This window comes from Lepisma saccharinum, chromosome 13 (assembly GCF_977018435.1).
Source record: "Lepisma saccharinum chromosome 13, izLepSacc3.1, whole genome shotgun sequence".
In the NCBI taxonomy this organism is placed as follows: Eukaryota; Metazoa; Arthropoda; class Insecta; order Zygentoma; family Lepismatidae; genus Lepisma; species Lepisma saccharinum.
Window position 1 is genome coordinate 83926606 of NC_139241.1, and position 18864 is coordinate 83945469.

Genomic DNA, 18864 nt, shown 5'->3' on the forward strand with positions numbered 1-18864 from the left:
CACACAGGTTAATGTAAAAAATATTATATTCATAATAATGCAAAGGTTTTATTTAGTATGAAATTATTCTAAACATAGTGTTTGATTTTCAGTATTATCACAATGTCAATTGCAATTAATAATAATAATAATTCATTCAAATACTAACACAGTACCTTGTTCAGACACTACATCAGACACTGTTGATGTTACAATCTGCACTTAAAACAGTGAAACACCCATGCACACCAACATGTACTAAATACTGTGCAAGAATTTGGAATGAAAGTGCCTTGAAACACTAAAGCAGTGGTTCCCAAAGTGTGGGGTGTGGCACCCGGCGCCGTGGCTAGCTTACAGGGACACCACAAAATGTTCCAATATTTTCACTGAAATGACACTTACTTGTTAATCTATACATTGTTTAAAATCGGACCATCGCATCAATCCAAATATGCATGGCCGTAGGCAGGAAAAATTTTCGGGGGGGGGGGGGGGGGTTCATTCATAATTGTTCCCATGGACGTCGCCAGAAATTTGAATAATAGAAATAATAACTATAATTGTACAATAATAATTAAAATTTCATAATAATAAAACAATTTTATTCCATAATAATACTAATAATAATTATTATTATATTATATTATTGTTATATCCTTGAGGGGGCTTACTCAATCCAGCAGATGAGTGAATATCCAACACAAGTTTGTTTTTGTTTTTTCACGTTTCACACAGTGTGTACTGAAATGCACAATTATTATACTTCGCCATTAAACTTTAGATGCCTTCAAGAAAAATATTTAAAAGTTAGATGGAAATTTTAGTCATAAAGTTTTTGTTGTTTAACTTTAAAATTACATTTTTGGAATTTTGAAAAGTGCGGAAGCAGTTATTATTTTTAAAAACTTAGCCTTGTGCATGGATTGTAACCTTTAATCACGAACGTAATACGCTACGAAACTGGAGATCCTAGGTTTGAACTCCTATCAAGGGGGATTTTCGACTTTATCGGACAGGGAATTTAAAAGCTGGAAAGGGAATTTTGGGACAATCATAAAGGAATCTTCAGTCTATATTCCTTGTGACGCGGGAACAACACTGGAAAGATAACAGCAGAAGTGAAAATGGAGGGGTCGCGGGTGGGCTACGATTCTGAGAATAAATCCTGTTTCACTCAACTTTCAGAATTCCAAATGTATGAAAATTGTAGCTCGATCGTTTCAACATTGTGTCCTTGTATTTTTGTGATGCTTCCAAAAAAAAAAAAAAAAAAAAAAAAAAAAAAAAAAAAAAAAAAAAAGTTTCGGGGGGGGAGTTTGAACCCTAGAAACCCCCCTCTAAAAACAGCCATGCAAATATGTGATTATTTAGTACCTTTTACATGTAAAATGTTTCTGAATTTGAAATATGTGTTTACTTTCTTAACTTAAGGCAAGGAACCTAACCAAACTAAAAGAGCGTTGCAAGTGCTAGATAGGCCTACATTCTGACTTGGGCGCCGCAGAAAAAATCTTGAAACACTAAGGGCACCATGAAACGAAATAGTTTGGGAACCCCTGCTCTAAAGAATTACTTTTCTTGCCACAGTTTGAAAGCACAGTGATTTACAGCCACATGGTCAGTAATTTGGGGTGTAAGAGGTGACTTTCTGGTTAGGAACTCAAATATCAACCTCACTTCCACATAGTACACTTCGGTAACCGTTTCTTGCAGACTAACGAGGCTCTGGCGTCTGGACCTACAGCCAGGATAATCCTCAGTAGGGATGTCCTGTCCTGTGTTTGTCCTTGTGTGTGCCGAGTGCCCCTTTGCAGCCTCAACTTTCAATCTAGGTCCTCCAGAGACATGGACGTCCGCAGGATTCTTTCCAGGGAGGGGTAAGGAAGGTATTTTTTTTTTCCAGGGGGGGGGGAGCAAACAAGGCACATTCTCTCCACAAATAGTGTTGTTCCGTAAAAAAACATTGCTCAAATTTGAATGTATGATGTTCATGCAATAATTAACACATATTATTGTGGCTAAAATGAAATTATGTGCGTGACTTGGTTGACTTCCATTTTCCAGGGGGGGCATGGCCCCCTTGCCCCCCCCCCCCCCAAACAACCTTCTGGACGCCCACGTCCAGAGACTGTAGAGAATGAATGAATTAGTTTTAAAAATTTAGTCAGGGAGTTTTTAAGAGACGTATTTTATTTTCTTGTTAGGGGTGTGTCCTAAATTTAGTTTTAGTAAAGGGGTTTATTTCCATGTACCATGACGATCCCTACCCACCCAGATGACATCTCAAAGTAACTTTCAACATGGGCGACACCAGAAATTTTTGTAGACGGTATATAGAAAACTATATATAAAAAGTATATATATATAAAACTATACATATTCTATCAAACTACAAATAAATGTCTGATTAAGAGAACGTGTTTTCTCCTGAAACTATCAAAAAACATGTTAAAATGTTTAAAACAACAAATGTATACATGTGCATATACGTTTTCATTCAATTCTTTTATTATTATTATTGAAATGTACTGAAATGTAACTGTTAATTTAGTTTATTGTTACTTGAATAGCCTGAAGCTTGTTTTAAGTCCACTTTATGCACAGATAGGCTAATCGGGACTGGGCCTGCAGTTTTTGTGATTCAAATCTCTATGTGCTTCCACCAGGTATCGAACCCAGTACTCCATGATTACAAGGTGATGATATTACCACTATGCTATCACGGAGGTTCATTAACCAAATAAAGCAACAGAATCACAGTTACTCATTTCAAAATCTAATCAGTTCATGTTATTGGAAAATGGTAACTGCATTATAAATAACTTATGAACTTACCTATTGCAAACACATGAGGTGGCATTGTTCCCAGAGATTTTCCTTGATACTTCTTAATAGTGGATGAGGAGTACAGCTGTTTTATCTCAAAATACGGATTTACTGCTATTAAAATATTAGCTACATAAGTCTGCAAGTAAGAAAGTGAAGTTGTTTATTGAAATATATTGTAGGCATGTTTCAAATCATAGTACATTGGATTTATTCAATTTCTAAGCTAAAAAAAATGTAAAGTATTGCTGCAATCATTTTTAGTGCATTTGAGTTAAAAGATGTGCACTCATTTTATTCACAAAATCTAAAGTTCTTCAGTTTTGTAGGATAATAACGATGAGGAAGGAACAGATACAAAGAAACACCTATAGTAGAATACAAAATAAATTTAGTACGTTTACATAAATTGCATTAAAAATGTATATAAAAAAACTAAGCACACTAATAATAATTGTACTTAAGGTGGCTAAATTTTTCATTGACTACATTTTTTTTTATAATAAACTATATCTTGCAGATAATTGTAAAATCGAACATTATCAATTATTTTTTGTAACTACCATTAGATTTCACTGTGTTCATACACCGCAAGGAAGATTTGTGTGGACTGCAATGAAACACACAGCAACTAAAAATATTTAGCAACTTCAATACAATTTTTGTGTACTGCAATGAAACACATAGCAACTAAAAACATTTAGCAACTTCAATACAATTTTTGTGGACTGCAATGAAACACATAGCAACTAAAAATATTTAGCAACTTCAATACAATTTGTGTGGACTGCAATGAAACACATAGCAACTAAAAATATTTAGCAACTTCAATACAATTTGTGTGGGCTGCAATGAAACACATAGCAACTAAAAATATTTAGCAACTTCAATACAATTTGTGTGCACTGCAATGAAACACATTCATTGCAGTGCACACAAATTGTATTGAAGTTGCTAAATATTTTTAGTTGCTATGTGTTTCATTGCAGCCCACACAAATTGTATTGAAGTTGCTATGTGTTTCGTTGCAGTCGACACAAATTGTATTGACGTTGCTAAATATTTTTAGTTGTAATGTGTTTCATTGCAGTCCACACAAATTGTATTGAAGTTGCTAAATATTTTTAGTTGCTATGTGTTTCATTGCAGTCCACACAAATTGTATTGAAGTTGCTAAATATTTTTAGTTGCTATGTGTTTCATTGCAGTGCACACAAATTGTATTGAAATTGCTAAATATTTTTAGTTGCTATGTGTTTCATTGCAGCCCACACAAATTGTATTGAAGTTGCTAAATATTTTTAGTTGCTATGTGTTTCATTGCAGTCCACACAAATTGTATTGATGTTGCTAAATATTTTTAGTTGCTATGTGTTTCATTGCAGTCCACACAAATTGTATTGAAGTTGCTAAATATTATTAGTTGCTATGTGTTACGTTGCAGTCCACAAAAATTGTATTGAAGTTGCTAAATATTTTTAGATGTGTTTCATTGCAGTCCACAAAAATTGTATTGAAGTTGCTAAATATTTTTAGTTGCTATGTGTTTCATTGCAGTGCACACAAATTGTATTGAAATTGCTAAATATTTTTAGTTGCTATGTGTTTCATTGCAGCCCACACAAATTGTATTGAAGTTGCTAAATATTTTTAGTTGCTATGTGTTTCATTGCAGTCCACACAAATTGTATTGATGTTGCTAAATATTTTTAGTTGCTATGTGTTTCATTGCAGTCCACACAAATTGTATTGAAGTTGCTAAATATTTTTAGTTGCTATGTGTTACGTTGCAGCCCACAAAAATTGTATTGAAGTTGCTAAATATTTTAGTTGCTATGTGTTTCGTTGCAGTCCACAAAAATTGTATTGAAGTTTGCTAAATATTTTTAGTTGCTATGTGTTACGTTGCAGTCCACAAAAATTGTATTGAAGTTGCTAAATATTTTTAGATGTGTTTCATTGCAGTCCACAAAAATTGTATTGAAGTTGAACACATAGCAACTAAAAATATTTAGCAACTTCAATACAATTTGTGTGGACTGCAATGAAACACATAGCAACTAAAAATATTTAGCAACTTCAATACAATTTGTGTGGACTGCAATGAAACACATAGCAACTAAAAATAATTTGCAACTTCAATACAATTTGTGTGGACTGCAATGAAACACATAGCAACTAAAATATTTAGCAACTTCAATACAATTTTATCACTTCCATTACATATGTGAATACACTGACAATTTGTATAGAATTAAGAAACTGCAGAAGTATACCTCTACATCTTAAAAGAATTATAAACCACAATGTTGGTATTTAAACTTATTTGCTCGATAAGATAAGAGGTGACTGAGAAGTTTCCAGCCCAAGGTGGATGAAGAAGAGTTAGGAAGATGTCTCGTAATACGTAACAGTGTGTTACATATTATAGGTATCTCTCATGAACGCGTTCATTCAGTTTTTCACAAAGAACTGAGCATGGCCAAGGTTTCAGCGAGATGGGTTCCAAAACTTCTGAGACATGATTAGAAATGGACTTGGTTTACATGTCAAGATATAATTTTCCATTGTTTAAAAGTAGATCCAGAGAGAAAAGAACTATTACAGAAGTACAGGCATTCCATCTTTCTGTGATTCGTATGGTGTGCTGCTTTAAGACTATCAGCAAAATGGTTACACTATCTCTGAATGTGACTACATTAACCTTCTGAATGATCTGCACAAGAAAATTGACATGAGAAGTGCCCTTTCCTGATTTGATTGTTTTTTTGTTGTTTTTTTAAACTTCGCGTTTTGTTTCTCTTGGCTAATTTGCGAAGATGGGGATGAGTGATGAAATTATGAAATTGATGAATGGACATTCACAAACAACCACGCCCGAGCAGGATTCGAACCCGGGACCCCTGGCATCGCGGCGTGCCCTTTCATCTGACCAATGCTCCAGTCAACACGTATGCTGCTCTTCACAATGGACTCCAATTAGTCCAACAACCTACCTACTATCCTGATTTAGCTCCTTCTGAGTTCTACCTAATTTCAACATCGGTTTTGATTGATAGATTCATTTCCATCCACTTGATCATACAAGTACAAATTGCACTATGATGCGGGATAGGTCAATTACATTAATGTCTAATTTTGAATACAAAGGAATTAACACATACTTGTATCTAATAAAATAGCAATACAATAATATAGAGAAATGTAAAAACAATAACTTTTAGGGAAAGTTACAAAGTAATGTAATGCCAAAAAAAAAAAAGTTTTTTGGTTGGTTGATTGATTGATTTGGTATATTTGACTTCGCTTTTCTGTCACTTTTGTCTAATGAACGAAGATGAGGATGAGTGATGATATTGATTAAGAGACACTCGCAAAGATCATGTATGGCCAGTCGAGGGTTCAAACCTGGAACCCCTGGCATCACAGCACCAGGCCCGTAGATAGAATTGATATCCAGGGGAAGCTCACGGGAGCTTTGTAAACCAAGTCCTTTTTTAAAAAAAAATAACAGTAAAAAATGAAGGTAAATTATATGTGTGTGTGGGAGGGGAGTGATTAAGTTATATACAATTCTTAAATATCATATAAATACTACATTTTCTACAACATCTCTTGAAGTGTTAATTGACTGCTACTGACATCGTCCCTTACTACACATTCCATACTACTTAAGATAATACAGATATTTATATCACACAAAAGAAAAATGCACAATATTCAATCACAGGGAATACAGTACATTCCACCCCCGGCCGAAGCAATGAAACTCGCCCTCATTCCCAAAACTTGGCAGCTGTTGACCTTTGACGCAGATGCGAAGGAAATTTGCATGATGACATCAAAGTCACAGATTTCCGTCTAAAAGGGAGGTCGCAACAGGGACACTGAAGGTACGGATAAAGAAGCTCCCCTGTGAAAGAACTTTCTGAAGTCTAGAGAATCTTCTAAATACTTGCAGATACTTAGACTTCAGCTCATAAACAAGATGAGCGAATGTAATAGGTGCTGTTCACGTTCTGTGGATTCATCCTTATTTAAAGTTGTGAGCTGTCTACATTTTCACTCTTCACTGCAAACAAATTATACAAAATAGTTTTACCTATGGCAGTGCCATGGGGGGCTGATGGCAGTCACAGGGGGGGGGGGGGGGGGCTGCCTGGCTAACCACTCTGCCACGAAAGTCGGCGCAACTCGAAGTTGGAAGCAGACTATTTTGCAACAGACAATACAGTTATGCATGCTGTGGATATGTATGCTCCAGCATAGATGAACCAAGTAAACTAACCTACAAGGGTAGGTACTATGTTAAAAAATAAATGTGTTTCAACTTTTCTACCATACACATGTTAGGCCACAAAATTTTCAATCACTCCTTGTATACTAAACTGTAACTAAATAATTCTAATTGCAATTCATTACATAATACTTACATAAATTTTATCTTTGAAGTATCTCAACCGTATATTGTTCAGCAAAGTTGCTTCGTTCAGGTACATGAGAGCACCTGGAAAATTGAATAAATTCTGTTACAGTCTACTGGATTAACATTTACATTGCAAAGGAAACATGCGGATTACACTCATATTTTTAATCTATGGCATGGCGGGATTGGGTGGCTACAGCCTCTACTTGTAAAATCGCCTTGGAAAGGGACACACAATGAAAAAAAAAATAGATATTTGAAATGTAATGAAAATATTTTTTAAAAATATAACTAACAATCTGACTTGGCCTAAAAGTTATAACTGACATTGTATAGAGGACACCTTTAAGTTGTTAGCAGTAGAATTTCACATATACAAATGTCCACAGGGCCTGTAAATACAGTTAAATTATTGGCAGAACATACCGGGTATCCACAATTTATCATCACAACTTCAAATCTAAGTAACTAAATAATGGAACGAGGTATCTGAGTTCTGTTGCCTTCATTTAAAAGAGAAACTCTCGAAGTATTTTTTACTGTTTTTTCAGGTACATTGAGTAAGTGGTGAAGAGCTGAGGTCACATTTCCACACAATGACTACTCCACAGGTGAAGGCACAGTGTGTTTCGTGGTTCATAGAGATAAGATCTCGTACACAGGTCCAACGAAATTTCAGGACTAAGTATGGCAGAGAACCACCATCCGTGAATGGCACAGAAAAAGTGGGGTGTGGTCTTATGAACAATCAAATCATTGGCCCCTTTTTCTTAGCTGAACGAACTGTTAACTTCAGTTGTTACCTGGATATGCTGGACCAATTTGTTTTCCCGCAACTGGAGCATCTCCAGCCAGATATCTTTCTCCAACAGGATGGTGCACCACCTCACTGGGCTCTGGAGGTACGCAGATCCTTAGATGATCCTGGTCGATGGATTGGGAGGAATGGCCCCATTACTTGGCCACCAAGATCACCTGACATAAACCCTTTGGATTTCTCTTTATGGAGTTATGTTAAGGATATTGTGTACCAAACGCCAGTTCCCAATATTCAAGTCCTACGACAAAGGATCACTGCAGCCATCGCAACAGTTACTGAGGAGGTCCTAGAGCGGACATGGCAGGAAATCGAGTATCGCCTTGATATCCTACGGGCAACAGGGGGGGCACAGATAGAGATGCATTGAAGTGGTAAAAGAAGCTTTGAGAGTTTCTGTTTTAAATTAAGGCATCAGAACTGAGATACCTCGTTCCATTATTTAGTTATTTAGATTTGAAGTTGTAAAGATAAAGTGTGAACACCGGGTATATCCACTATTAATTTTGGTTTCCCTTTTATTTACTGCAATTATTAATTTCATTTGTCAATGTGCAAGTGAATAAACATTATAATTTACATAGTTTGAAAATAAGTGAATGACTTTGTGTTGTATTCTCCAAATTAAGTTTGTTGTGTGCCATGCAAAGGTAATGTATCACTGGAATGTGAAGCAATGAAACAAGTGTTGCAACATACATACATTAAACACCAGAACAAGAGGAATCTCTAGATACAGACGTCTACATTCTGTCCTGGAAATCTCTGAAGTGGAAAAACTAAAACAAGTCTCTGCGCAAGTGGTGGTTCGACCAATGACCATGTGAGAACAAGTGAGTACAGCTACCAGCTGTTTGCATCAGCACACTGCTTTGCTCCACCAACTAACTTTCTCCCCTTCTCTTCTGTTGTGCGCAGCCTTGCTCCACAGATCCATCAAACGGTTGGATGGCAACTTACGTCACAAACCATGAACAAGTAATAGGGGAATGATCTTGACACCAAGAAGTGAGCATTTGTGTACTCGATTTTGCATGTTCAGTTGTCTGATATTTTCTCCTATCTGCATAGCGCAATACAAGACAAAGAAAATTTTCCATGTCCAGACTACCAGATTAACTGTGACAGACATATCACCATGGACGTCCGCAGGATTTTTTCCAGGGAGGGGCAAAGGATGCATATTTTCCCCCAAAATATTGATGCCCCCTCAAAAAACACTCTTTCAGTCTGAAATTATCATGTTTCTTCAACGAATTTATAATAATTACTGTGCCTGAAATGGAATTATGTGTGAAATATATAATTTTAAGGTAGACATTCATTTTCCAAGGGGGGCATGGCTCCCCCTTGCCACCCTTCCAGACGCCCATGCATATCACCATATTCTGCAACAGTCTTCCTCCTTGGCTAAAAAAGATCACCCCTTTAAAGAAAAAACTGCAGCTAATCAAACAATACCTCACAGACAGAGCTTGACATAAATTAGTTGTAAAATAGATTGGTATTTCAATGTCGAGTATACAAAGAAATCTACTAATCTCATAGTCCATAGTGCTATAACAATCACTATTGTTATAACTCTGATATATTATAGCTTACTCTTATGTATTCATGTATCTGACGATATCCATGCTCATAAAAAAATGGGTCAACGGATAAATAAAGATTATGATGAATAGCGCATACATTTCATTTACTGGACAAATTCACCTTCTACCATTATTACTTTCCCAGCTTCCTAACCTCTGTACTTCTAACAACCTTGACTTACTGAATTTTTTTGTTCGTTTGTTTTGTCATTTTTTATTTGCATTATTAAACTAATTAATTCTTTAACATGTTCAACTTGCCTATATTTCTCCATTTTCTGATCGAGTTTTCCAACATTAATCCAGATTTTTTGGTGATTTCGTTCACATGTTCGTGAAAGTTGAGAAATTTAATCAGTAGCTTACTCAGGATTTCATCAAGAGGGGGGGGGGGTGTGTTTCTAAAACTTTCTCCAAAATCACATTACCATTGTTTCACTATACTTTAAATAAATAATAATACCCCTAATTAATAATGCTCATAATTAATTAGTTGATTTACTACTAGTAATATTACTAACACCACTATTAATATTAAGTAGTAGAGATCTACATAAATATAGTATTTATTTTTTATTTAATAGAACGAAATTACTTTCTAGTCGATTTTTAACAAATTCTAGGGAGCATTTTCTTTGTTACGAAATATTTGTGTAGTCAACGAGGTGAGACATTTTAAGTGCGAAGAAAATACATAAAAACAAAAAAATATATTAAAATAAATTGAAATAATCAAAGTATGGAATTCATCCAAGGAGCTACGGTGCTTTGACCCTTAGGGCGTCTAACAACCACGCGGGAGATCCGGGTTCGATTCCCGGAATTGGTTGGAATATTTCCAGTTTTGTCCCCAATAATTCACATCTGGATTGTCTCGCTGTTCTTACCAACAAAGCATTTTTAAATAGTTAAGCTCATTGTCGTTTGAATTCAGAAATTCAAACGTGCCGTGCCGCGATAAACAATGGTAAGGTGGACTGGTGACTATTCTTGTCCGCCTAGCCTTTGTCTATACATTAACCGTTTAAAACGAACCAAGAACTTTATTTAGGTAATGCTCATTGTTCGCACACAAAAATACATATTCATTGGACACTGAACGTTGTTGCAGCTGAGATACAAGACAACTTTGTTCTCTTTTAAATCATAGTTGCCCTCATTTTTTATTTTCAAGAATTCGTGTTTATTTTCAAGGCATTTACTCTGAAAGACGCGTGTGTTTGGAATGCTGTGATTTTCTCTGTGCTGCATAGGAATAATAATTCAAATTATTATTATTTCTAGTAGTAGTATTGTCGCAGATCTTTAACTGTGATGCACTGGCCATGTTTAATATATTGCGCAGCATTTTTTATATTTCAAAAGCTCAAGGGGGGGGGTTAAATCCCGTAACGCCCCCCTTGCATACGCCACTGAATTTAATACAAATTCTGTTTGTTTTCTGTGAGCATTAGGAACTAAGGTGCAACTTTTACCTCCTGTATGTTTTTGAATTTCCATTTTGTTACAGCCTAGTGCGCACACTTACAATTATCATCCACTTCTTTATTGTCGTCATCTTCAGCTGGGTACATTCGTTCCAAAGAGCACGTGACCTGCTTGTGTTTCTTGTCATATGGCACCACTGTCACTTCATCCATACCAATGTCAACTATCCTCCCCATAATGAACCCCTCCGTGGGGCTCGAAACCCACACCTTCTGCTTCTCCATTCCTCAGCAACACCTGGAATGAAAAATAAAAAGTTTCTTAGTGCATAACAATTTAAACGGATACATGAAAATAAAAGTCTTGACATTTTTAATGTATTTACATTCGAAAAAATTTTCCCACAGCAACCAAGTCTAAGACTGTGTCCGAAAGGTACAAAGAGCAGACTTAAGTACAGTCTTCACGGAAGCGACCTCACCTAGTGCAGTTCGAAACCGCCAAGTAGAGTCCAGCGCAGATAATTCTGCCGTGCGATGCGCGAAACAACTAAAGAAGCAGTGTTGCTAATGGAGCAGATAGAAAAATCGCTGCAGTGCGCCGATGCACAGCTGTTACGTACAACAAGAAAATTAGAGAATTCAGGTCTATTTAACGTTGAGTTTTAAACGTCATGCATTATACCAGGACTAGGATTAATATGTACTAACAAGTGGCTTTGTATGTAGCTACATACATATGGACTAAAAATTCGCAAAATATGAACTAACACATAAGTAAAATTACCAAAAATGCTGCAAAGAAGACTTCTTCATACGATTCCTTATTTGAGTGATTTCAAACAAAATAAATATATATATATATATATATTATTTATTATTATTATATATATATATATATTATTTTTCATTGCATTAATGCACTGGTGGCGTTCTAACTTTTCACTCCCAAAACCCGTATACACTGGTATGGAACTGCAACGGCAGATAATAACATGCCAACGTGTTAAACCGCTACAATTGCACCATAACACTCCTCCTCAAGCAGTATTATTATTTCCTCTCTGAGATCGGCGACAGTCGGTTGCCTTTGTTGTACATTTACGAAGGATGCCGGCTTCCACAACAATAACAAGTACATATACTGCCACTAGACGATAAGCTGCGCGGCTTTTTCTTTTGTTATGAACCAGGGCCGGCGCTAGTCATTTTGCCTCCCTGGGAGGTGGCGGCTCTATTCGACCCCCCCCCCCCCGGTCATTACGCAGCAACGGAAAATTGGAAATCAATATATTCCTAACTAAAACATCAAAATATAAAATAAATAATGAGACTTCTTATGCTATTTCAATACTATTCAGCGCAAAAGAATATCTCGCTCGATCACAGTTTTCAATAGGCTTATTTTTTTCTTCTCTTCAAATTTTGCCGCTCTTTCGATGGCACGGTACGCCCTCCCCTTCCGCCGGCCCTGCTATGAACTTGGTCACCCATCAAAGCATGGCAATTTTAACACAGAAAACAATATGTATCGCATTAAGCAGCAAAAATGACAGCCTCGTCTATGCAATTTCTACAAGAACACGTGCCGGAGCCAGAGTTGAAATGATGTTGGAGCCACATAATTTATTTATTTTGAATAATTCCAAAATTATGAAATATGAACAATTTGTTGCTGCTGTTCGCTGCTCTCTTGCCAAAATGCTTTATTGGGATGCTAACACCATGACTGGCTTCCTCCTTCATGAACTCGTGCACGTTGCTTAGAATTTCCCGAGTTTGGCTATGCAAGGTTTTTGATTTCAACTTCGACAGAACTGGAGGCATTATGGAATTTAACGTTCATTAGCAAACACACACTTTTACATACACACACGCAATACACGCACACAACGTCAAACCGGTCAAATACTTAGTATAAAATAAAAATATGGTGCTTCCAATCCAACAAAACTCACCGCCACTTTACCTGCCTTTTCCCCTTCCGTGACAGAAATAGTGCTTCATTATTACAGTTGGCAACACTAGTTACTAGCTAGCCAATGAACATGCACTGCATAAAAGAAGCAAGCACTACGCCGTGCTATATTGCCACATTAGCGTCCCTACCGAACGGTGGGAACCGCGAGCTGGAGCGCTATTCAATTGTTTTCAATGATGTTTGCGCGAGTGTGTCCAGGAATGGAATGACAATATGGCAACAATAGCGAAGGTTTTCGAGCAGGGTAGAACACATGATGCTAAGAGAGAGGGAGACGAAACGAAAATTCGTTTCTACGCAACGGCAAATTTACGTGTGTGGCACTCTACGCGAGCAACCGAGACCACAGCTCGGAGCACGGATCGTTGCAGGCTTATCACGTGACTTCTGCACTCGTTGTTCATTTCTTTGAAATCACGGAGCTAGAAAGCCAGCAACACATGTTAAATATACGTTATAGGTCAGCAAGTTGTTGGTTGAAGTTCTTCTAATGTGTGTAAATGTATGTATACGAACATTTGGAAATGCTATGTGATTTCAACAAGTGAAAAACAAGTGTTTAAATGTTTAAAACGCGGGGAAAACAACGAGAACTCAGTTTTATCTACTGATCGTATTTGGCGCTGCAGTCGAAGTACAATTCGAAAGACTTTCTTCCAGTCCACGACTTCAAGACCGCACTGTGAGACCATTCTCAGAGGATGCCCGGTACAAGTACTGTCTTCCACCTTTCGGACACGGTTTAAGTTCATAAAACTAGCAAAATCTACACAATAATCACTATTGAATCTAGTCCCTTCCCTCCGGGGGAGGGCAAAATATAACAAACTTCATGGGGGTGAATGTCATAGGTATCAAATTACAATACCAAAAAATAATACTCATACTTTTAAATTGCCAACATTACAGGACATTTGTTGCTATTGAATTGACAGGGTATTTCGAAATTCCCATACAAACTCCTGGGGGTTGCAGAGAGGACCGAGTTTATGGGGTTTTGAATAGAAACCATGTCCGGAAAAGCCTAACCTAACCTTATCGGAAATGGTTCGTGGGGCTATCCGTGAATGGTTCATGGGGTTATCGGTCAGCCAGTGGCGAAGCGTCCTATGAGGCCCGGAGGCCGGGCCTACCCTAATATATTTGTCTATAACGGATTATTTTATTACTTATAAATTTCATTAAACGACGCTTAATAAAAGAAAACTGAAATTCTTGGTCTTCCGATAATTACCGCAAGTTTGCAACCCTGCCTGGAACCGTATCTGAGCATTCAGCGAGGCCCGCCCGAGAGTGCCTCAGCTGGTCCCATAACAACCTATGTGATTCGTGCGGGAAAGCATAATTTCAGGGGTACGTTCGCCTGTAATGTAACCTGAGAGGCCGGCCTCTTTTCTCTCTCACCCTTGCTCCCTGACTTCCGAAGAGTGCCGATCGTGTACGAGCGCGTGACGAAGCAGGCAGTGGACGTACAGAGCTTGTTCAAGCAGTGTTTCCATGGAAGATTCAGAGCTGTGCCGGGAGCGGAGCATACCCAGCTGCTAACATGTAGCGAAAATGTGTTGCTAACACCTCTAAGCCTGGCCTCCTAACCTATCAAAGTAGGCATTATTAGAATTCTAACTGCAAATAATGCATGCAAGTTGGTTACCAGTGTTAAGTTTGATGCTTTCAGCTCTTTTGAGGAACCGCTTTTCGCGAAGTGTTAGCTGCTGGATGTGCCCCACACCAATCTCGATTCAGAGAGGGAAAGTATTTTATTTCTTTGAGGAAAGGGATATTGAGACGAAATTTCCTTTCATGATTAGTGACATAACTGAAAACGCGCTACTTTTAAAATGGGGCAAAGTACGTACAATGCAAACGTATAGAGAAAATCCATGTTACTGAAATTTTCTGGTCGGTGTGTTACACAGTCCGTGTTCTCATTTAGCATTTCATCATTTTCTAAATCATATTATATTTTTTTTTAAAAGTCGCCTGTTGAAAAAAAGTTAAAAATAAATAATTGATTGATAGATTTAGTTTATTTTACTTGGCTTTCTGCCATTTTTGGCTAATTGGGAAGATGAGAATGAGCGATAATATGAAGACAGAAGACATTGACGAAGGGACACTCACGAAGAACACCTATGCCCAGGTGGGAATTCGAACCTGAGGCCCTTGTCGTAGCACGCTGTTATAACCAATCTGCCGCGGAGGTCAGCATTAAAAAGAAATAAACGCTAAGTGACGATCAAGTGAACCAACCATTTCTGTAATGCGAGAAACATTTACAATACTGTTATTGAAGTAGCAAATAATTTTTACGAGCAGCTTTAACCTAACAAATGTAAGATGGCTAGGGCCTGACAGAACGGCTTTTTCATTGGGTGACGCGTGGTCAGAACATCGAGTCTCATTGTCACTTTTTTCTGACCTTCGAGACAGAAGCGCCTTTATTCTCAGATATCTAATCGAGACTAGATTAAAGTAGAATCTGAACCAATGCCTCCAGGAGGAATCGAACCTTCTACTTCTTGATTATAAGGCGAGAGCGTTAATCACTACATTATCCTTTACAATCACTATCCCGACTTAAGTGGAGGAGATTCAGGCAATATGCTATCTTTTATTTTCTAGGGGCTATATTTTAACATACTACTGTTAAAAAAAATCACATCTTCCCCTCCCCCCAAACCCTGCTCCGTCCTGTGCCTACCCTTCCCGAGACAGCACGCTTCGCCACTGCGGTCAGCTACCATGCATAATGGTTCGTGGGGCTATCCGTGAATGGTTCGTGGTGCTATCCGTGTATGGTTCGTGGTGCTATCCGTGTATGGTTCGTGGTGCTATCCGTGTATGGTTCGTGGTGCTATCCGTGTATGGTTTGTGGGGCTATCAGTGTTAGGTTCGTGGGGCTATCAGTGTTAGGTTCGTGGGGCTATCCGTGTATGGTTCGTGGGGCTATCCGTGTATGGTTCGTGGGGCTATCCGTGTATGGTTCGTGGGGCTATCCGTCAGCTACCCGTGCATAATGTATAATTTCCACCAGTGACGAACACGATAGTAGGTATTTTTCGGTGAAGAAGATTGAAACACTGCATACCCACAAAGTGAGTCAAGATGTGCCCGCCACATTGTGTGTTCCGGAAGCGAAGAAAGGAATAAAAAAAAGCACTCAGAATGTGAAAAATTGAGTTTGTTTTCGTGTAAAAAGCATAATGGCACCTTGAACTATGTTCCACAATACACAATTGGCAAGTACGAACCATGCGAAACACAAAATATGCGATTTTAATGTGTCTCCGATCTATGAAACTGGTACCGAGCGGAATTCCAACTAGACGCGTATCCACGTCACTGGTTAGGAAGATGATTTTCAGTGTGCTACGTTATGTGCATTAGCGGAAGACAAGCAAAGGTAGGATTCTCGTTTGGAGTGTATTTCTATCAACTTTGCTCCTAAGGAGGTCCTAGCGTGGTAGAGATAAGACGGGTCGACGACTCTACCGCCGGTAGACTGTCACACTCCACAGATAAAAATTCCGAACACCACAACACCATTGGAAATGGAACAGTGCGAACCAAAGGTATGCACCGGTCAAAAATCTTTATGCGCAGTGTTCGAACTGAAAGGGAGGGGTTGTCAGGCGCATGCACTCATTTATCTCTGTTCATAACAACGGATAGAACGTATTTATATTGTAATTTTATTATTTTACGTCGCTTTTCCTGCCTGGTTCAGGTTAATTGTGACGAAGAGGATACGGAGATATCGCCACTTGCTGGAGCCTACCAGACACAAGTTGGAAGCAGCCGGAGCGTGGTGCTGACCACATCACCTCCAAAATAGGCCGAGATCGAGAATGCATGGGGCCCTACCTCCAAATCCCCCTATGTGCCTTCATGGCACGGTAATTTCGGGGAGGGGGGTCCGAACAAAGTGTCACAGAAAATAATAATAATACAAATGTTTGAATTTAAATATTTATAATTATATTAAGTTCATTAAAATATGTACATAAATTAATATCGTATTATTATTATTGTTGTAAATAGGTAAAAAGACGGTAATATAATGTTGATATAACAGCACAAATTCATTATCTAGCTTACGTGTAGTTAAGGTCGGCAAAATTTGTATAAAAACAACTTATCCCTGGCAGGATTGATCGAGTTGGTGTTTTAAGTCCACTTTATGCACAGTAAAGCTAATCGGGACTGGACCTACAGTTTAAAATGGGATCCGAACCAGTATGTGCCTCCATCGGGTATCGAACCCGATACCCCTTGATTGAAATGCGACGACGCTACAACTGCGCCATCGTGAAGGCCCTCTCTGACAAGAAAATGAGTATCAAATATATAAATAATTTAATATATTTATTGAATAACATAAAAAGATGTTAGATCCAGTTAACGAAAAGTAAAGTTCCAGATTAATATTTTACCCATATTATTATTATAGGTAGTAGTGTTCATGTATATCTTCTCTTATCCTAACAACATAGGTATTATTAGAATTGTAATTGTGAAAATAAGGCATGTAAGTTGGTTAGCTGATAGATCAGTATATTTGAGAAACAGATTTTCGCAAAGTGTTAGCAGCTGGATGTGTCCCGCACCAAATGCACCTTAATATCGGGAAAGACAGCAAAAGAGGGAAACGAGAGCTTGAAAGAAAAATGAGTAAAGTCAGTGGCAAAGAGAGACAGTTGCCCCCCCCCCCCTTTTCACTACTTTGACCCTCGCACTATGCTAAACCTTATCTACAAAGGGAAATATACTGTCTTCCTCCCCCCCCCCAGTTTTGGTTTGCACCTTGCCCCCCGGTTTCGGAACCCAATCGCCGCCACTGGAGAGAGGGTAAAGTAAGAAAGTCAAATGAGAGAAAGAAAGAGAGGAAGATGGAAAGACAAATGACAATGTGAGAAAGACAGGAATATAGAGAAAATATGACCGAGAGAGAGAGAGAGCAACTCATCTTCGAATATATGCGTGGGAGCAGGAGGCGGGCAACTCAAAGATTCGTGGGACACGAGATTCACGTGTTCTCAAGTTATCTGTGCGGTGGCGTGGTCTTCGCTTTCGAATTCCCATTAAACCTTTCGTTTTCTTTTCAGCCAGCTATCAACCTGTGTGGGTCTTTAACGCATGAGTGGCAAACGTTCACATCAACGCCTTCAAAACCTTTATCCTTTCCGTCTACAAGCCAGCAAAATTGGGAGCGAGCACGCTAACGTCTGGAGATCAACGGGTGTGCAGAAAGTAGAGTGCCCTTTTGAACTTATTCACTGTTTTCAAATGGAAATCAAGACAACAAACATATCATTGTTATCGTTGCGTAACTATGAAAAACGAGAAGTATCGGTCTCATCTAGTATAATAAAATCCGTCTCGTTCAGCAAATGAGATTCTCGATCTTGTTTTGAAATTCTAATGTAATAAACAATATGTTTTTTGCATTCATTCTTATTTTAATGATGCAATTCTCATGTGTTTTTTATTTTATTTTTACTTTCGTGTAATGATGTCAATGTACTACAATGTTTGCTTTTTTGTTTTAATGGTGTAATAACTAAATACTACCCTGTAACGTGACGTTTCCCATGCCCTTTTAATCTAGGGTGTACGGAAAATAAAATAAAATCCAATTCAATATATATATATATATATATATATATATATATATATATATATATATATATATATATATATCAGAGGCGTATATTCAGGGCTATCTGCGAATCCCAGACTCAGGGAATAAAATACAGAAAAAAATATCTATCAGAAAATGTGCATAAAATGGTTCATTTCAATATGAAGATGAA

The 18864-nt window shown here is 37.8% G+C and overlaps 1 protein-coding gene across 5 annotated transcripts in view; it reads right to left on the reverse strand.

The window, feature by feature from the left end:
• jar (Myosin heavy chain 95F jaguar) overlaps positions 1 to 18864 on the reverse strand; it is a 165096-nt gene that overhangs the window by 95623 nt on the left and 50609 nt on the right. For all 5 annotated transcript variants that reach the window (XR_014442899.1, XM_083134578.1, XM_083134577.1 and 2 more), the window contains exons 2-4: positions 11172 to 11368; positions 7242 to 7315; positions 2818 to 2947 (exon numbers count right to left, since the gene is read on the reverse strand). Coding sequence is in view for 4 of the 5 variants with exons in the window: in XM_083134578.1 (XP_082990704.1) it covers positions 2818 to 2947; positions 7242 to 7315; positions 11172 to 11355 (388 nt within the window). In the remaining variant the exon portion in view is untranslated. The remainder of the gene's footprint in view (positions 1 to 2817; positions 2948 to 7241; positions 7316 to 11171; positions 11369 to 18864) is intronic.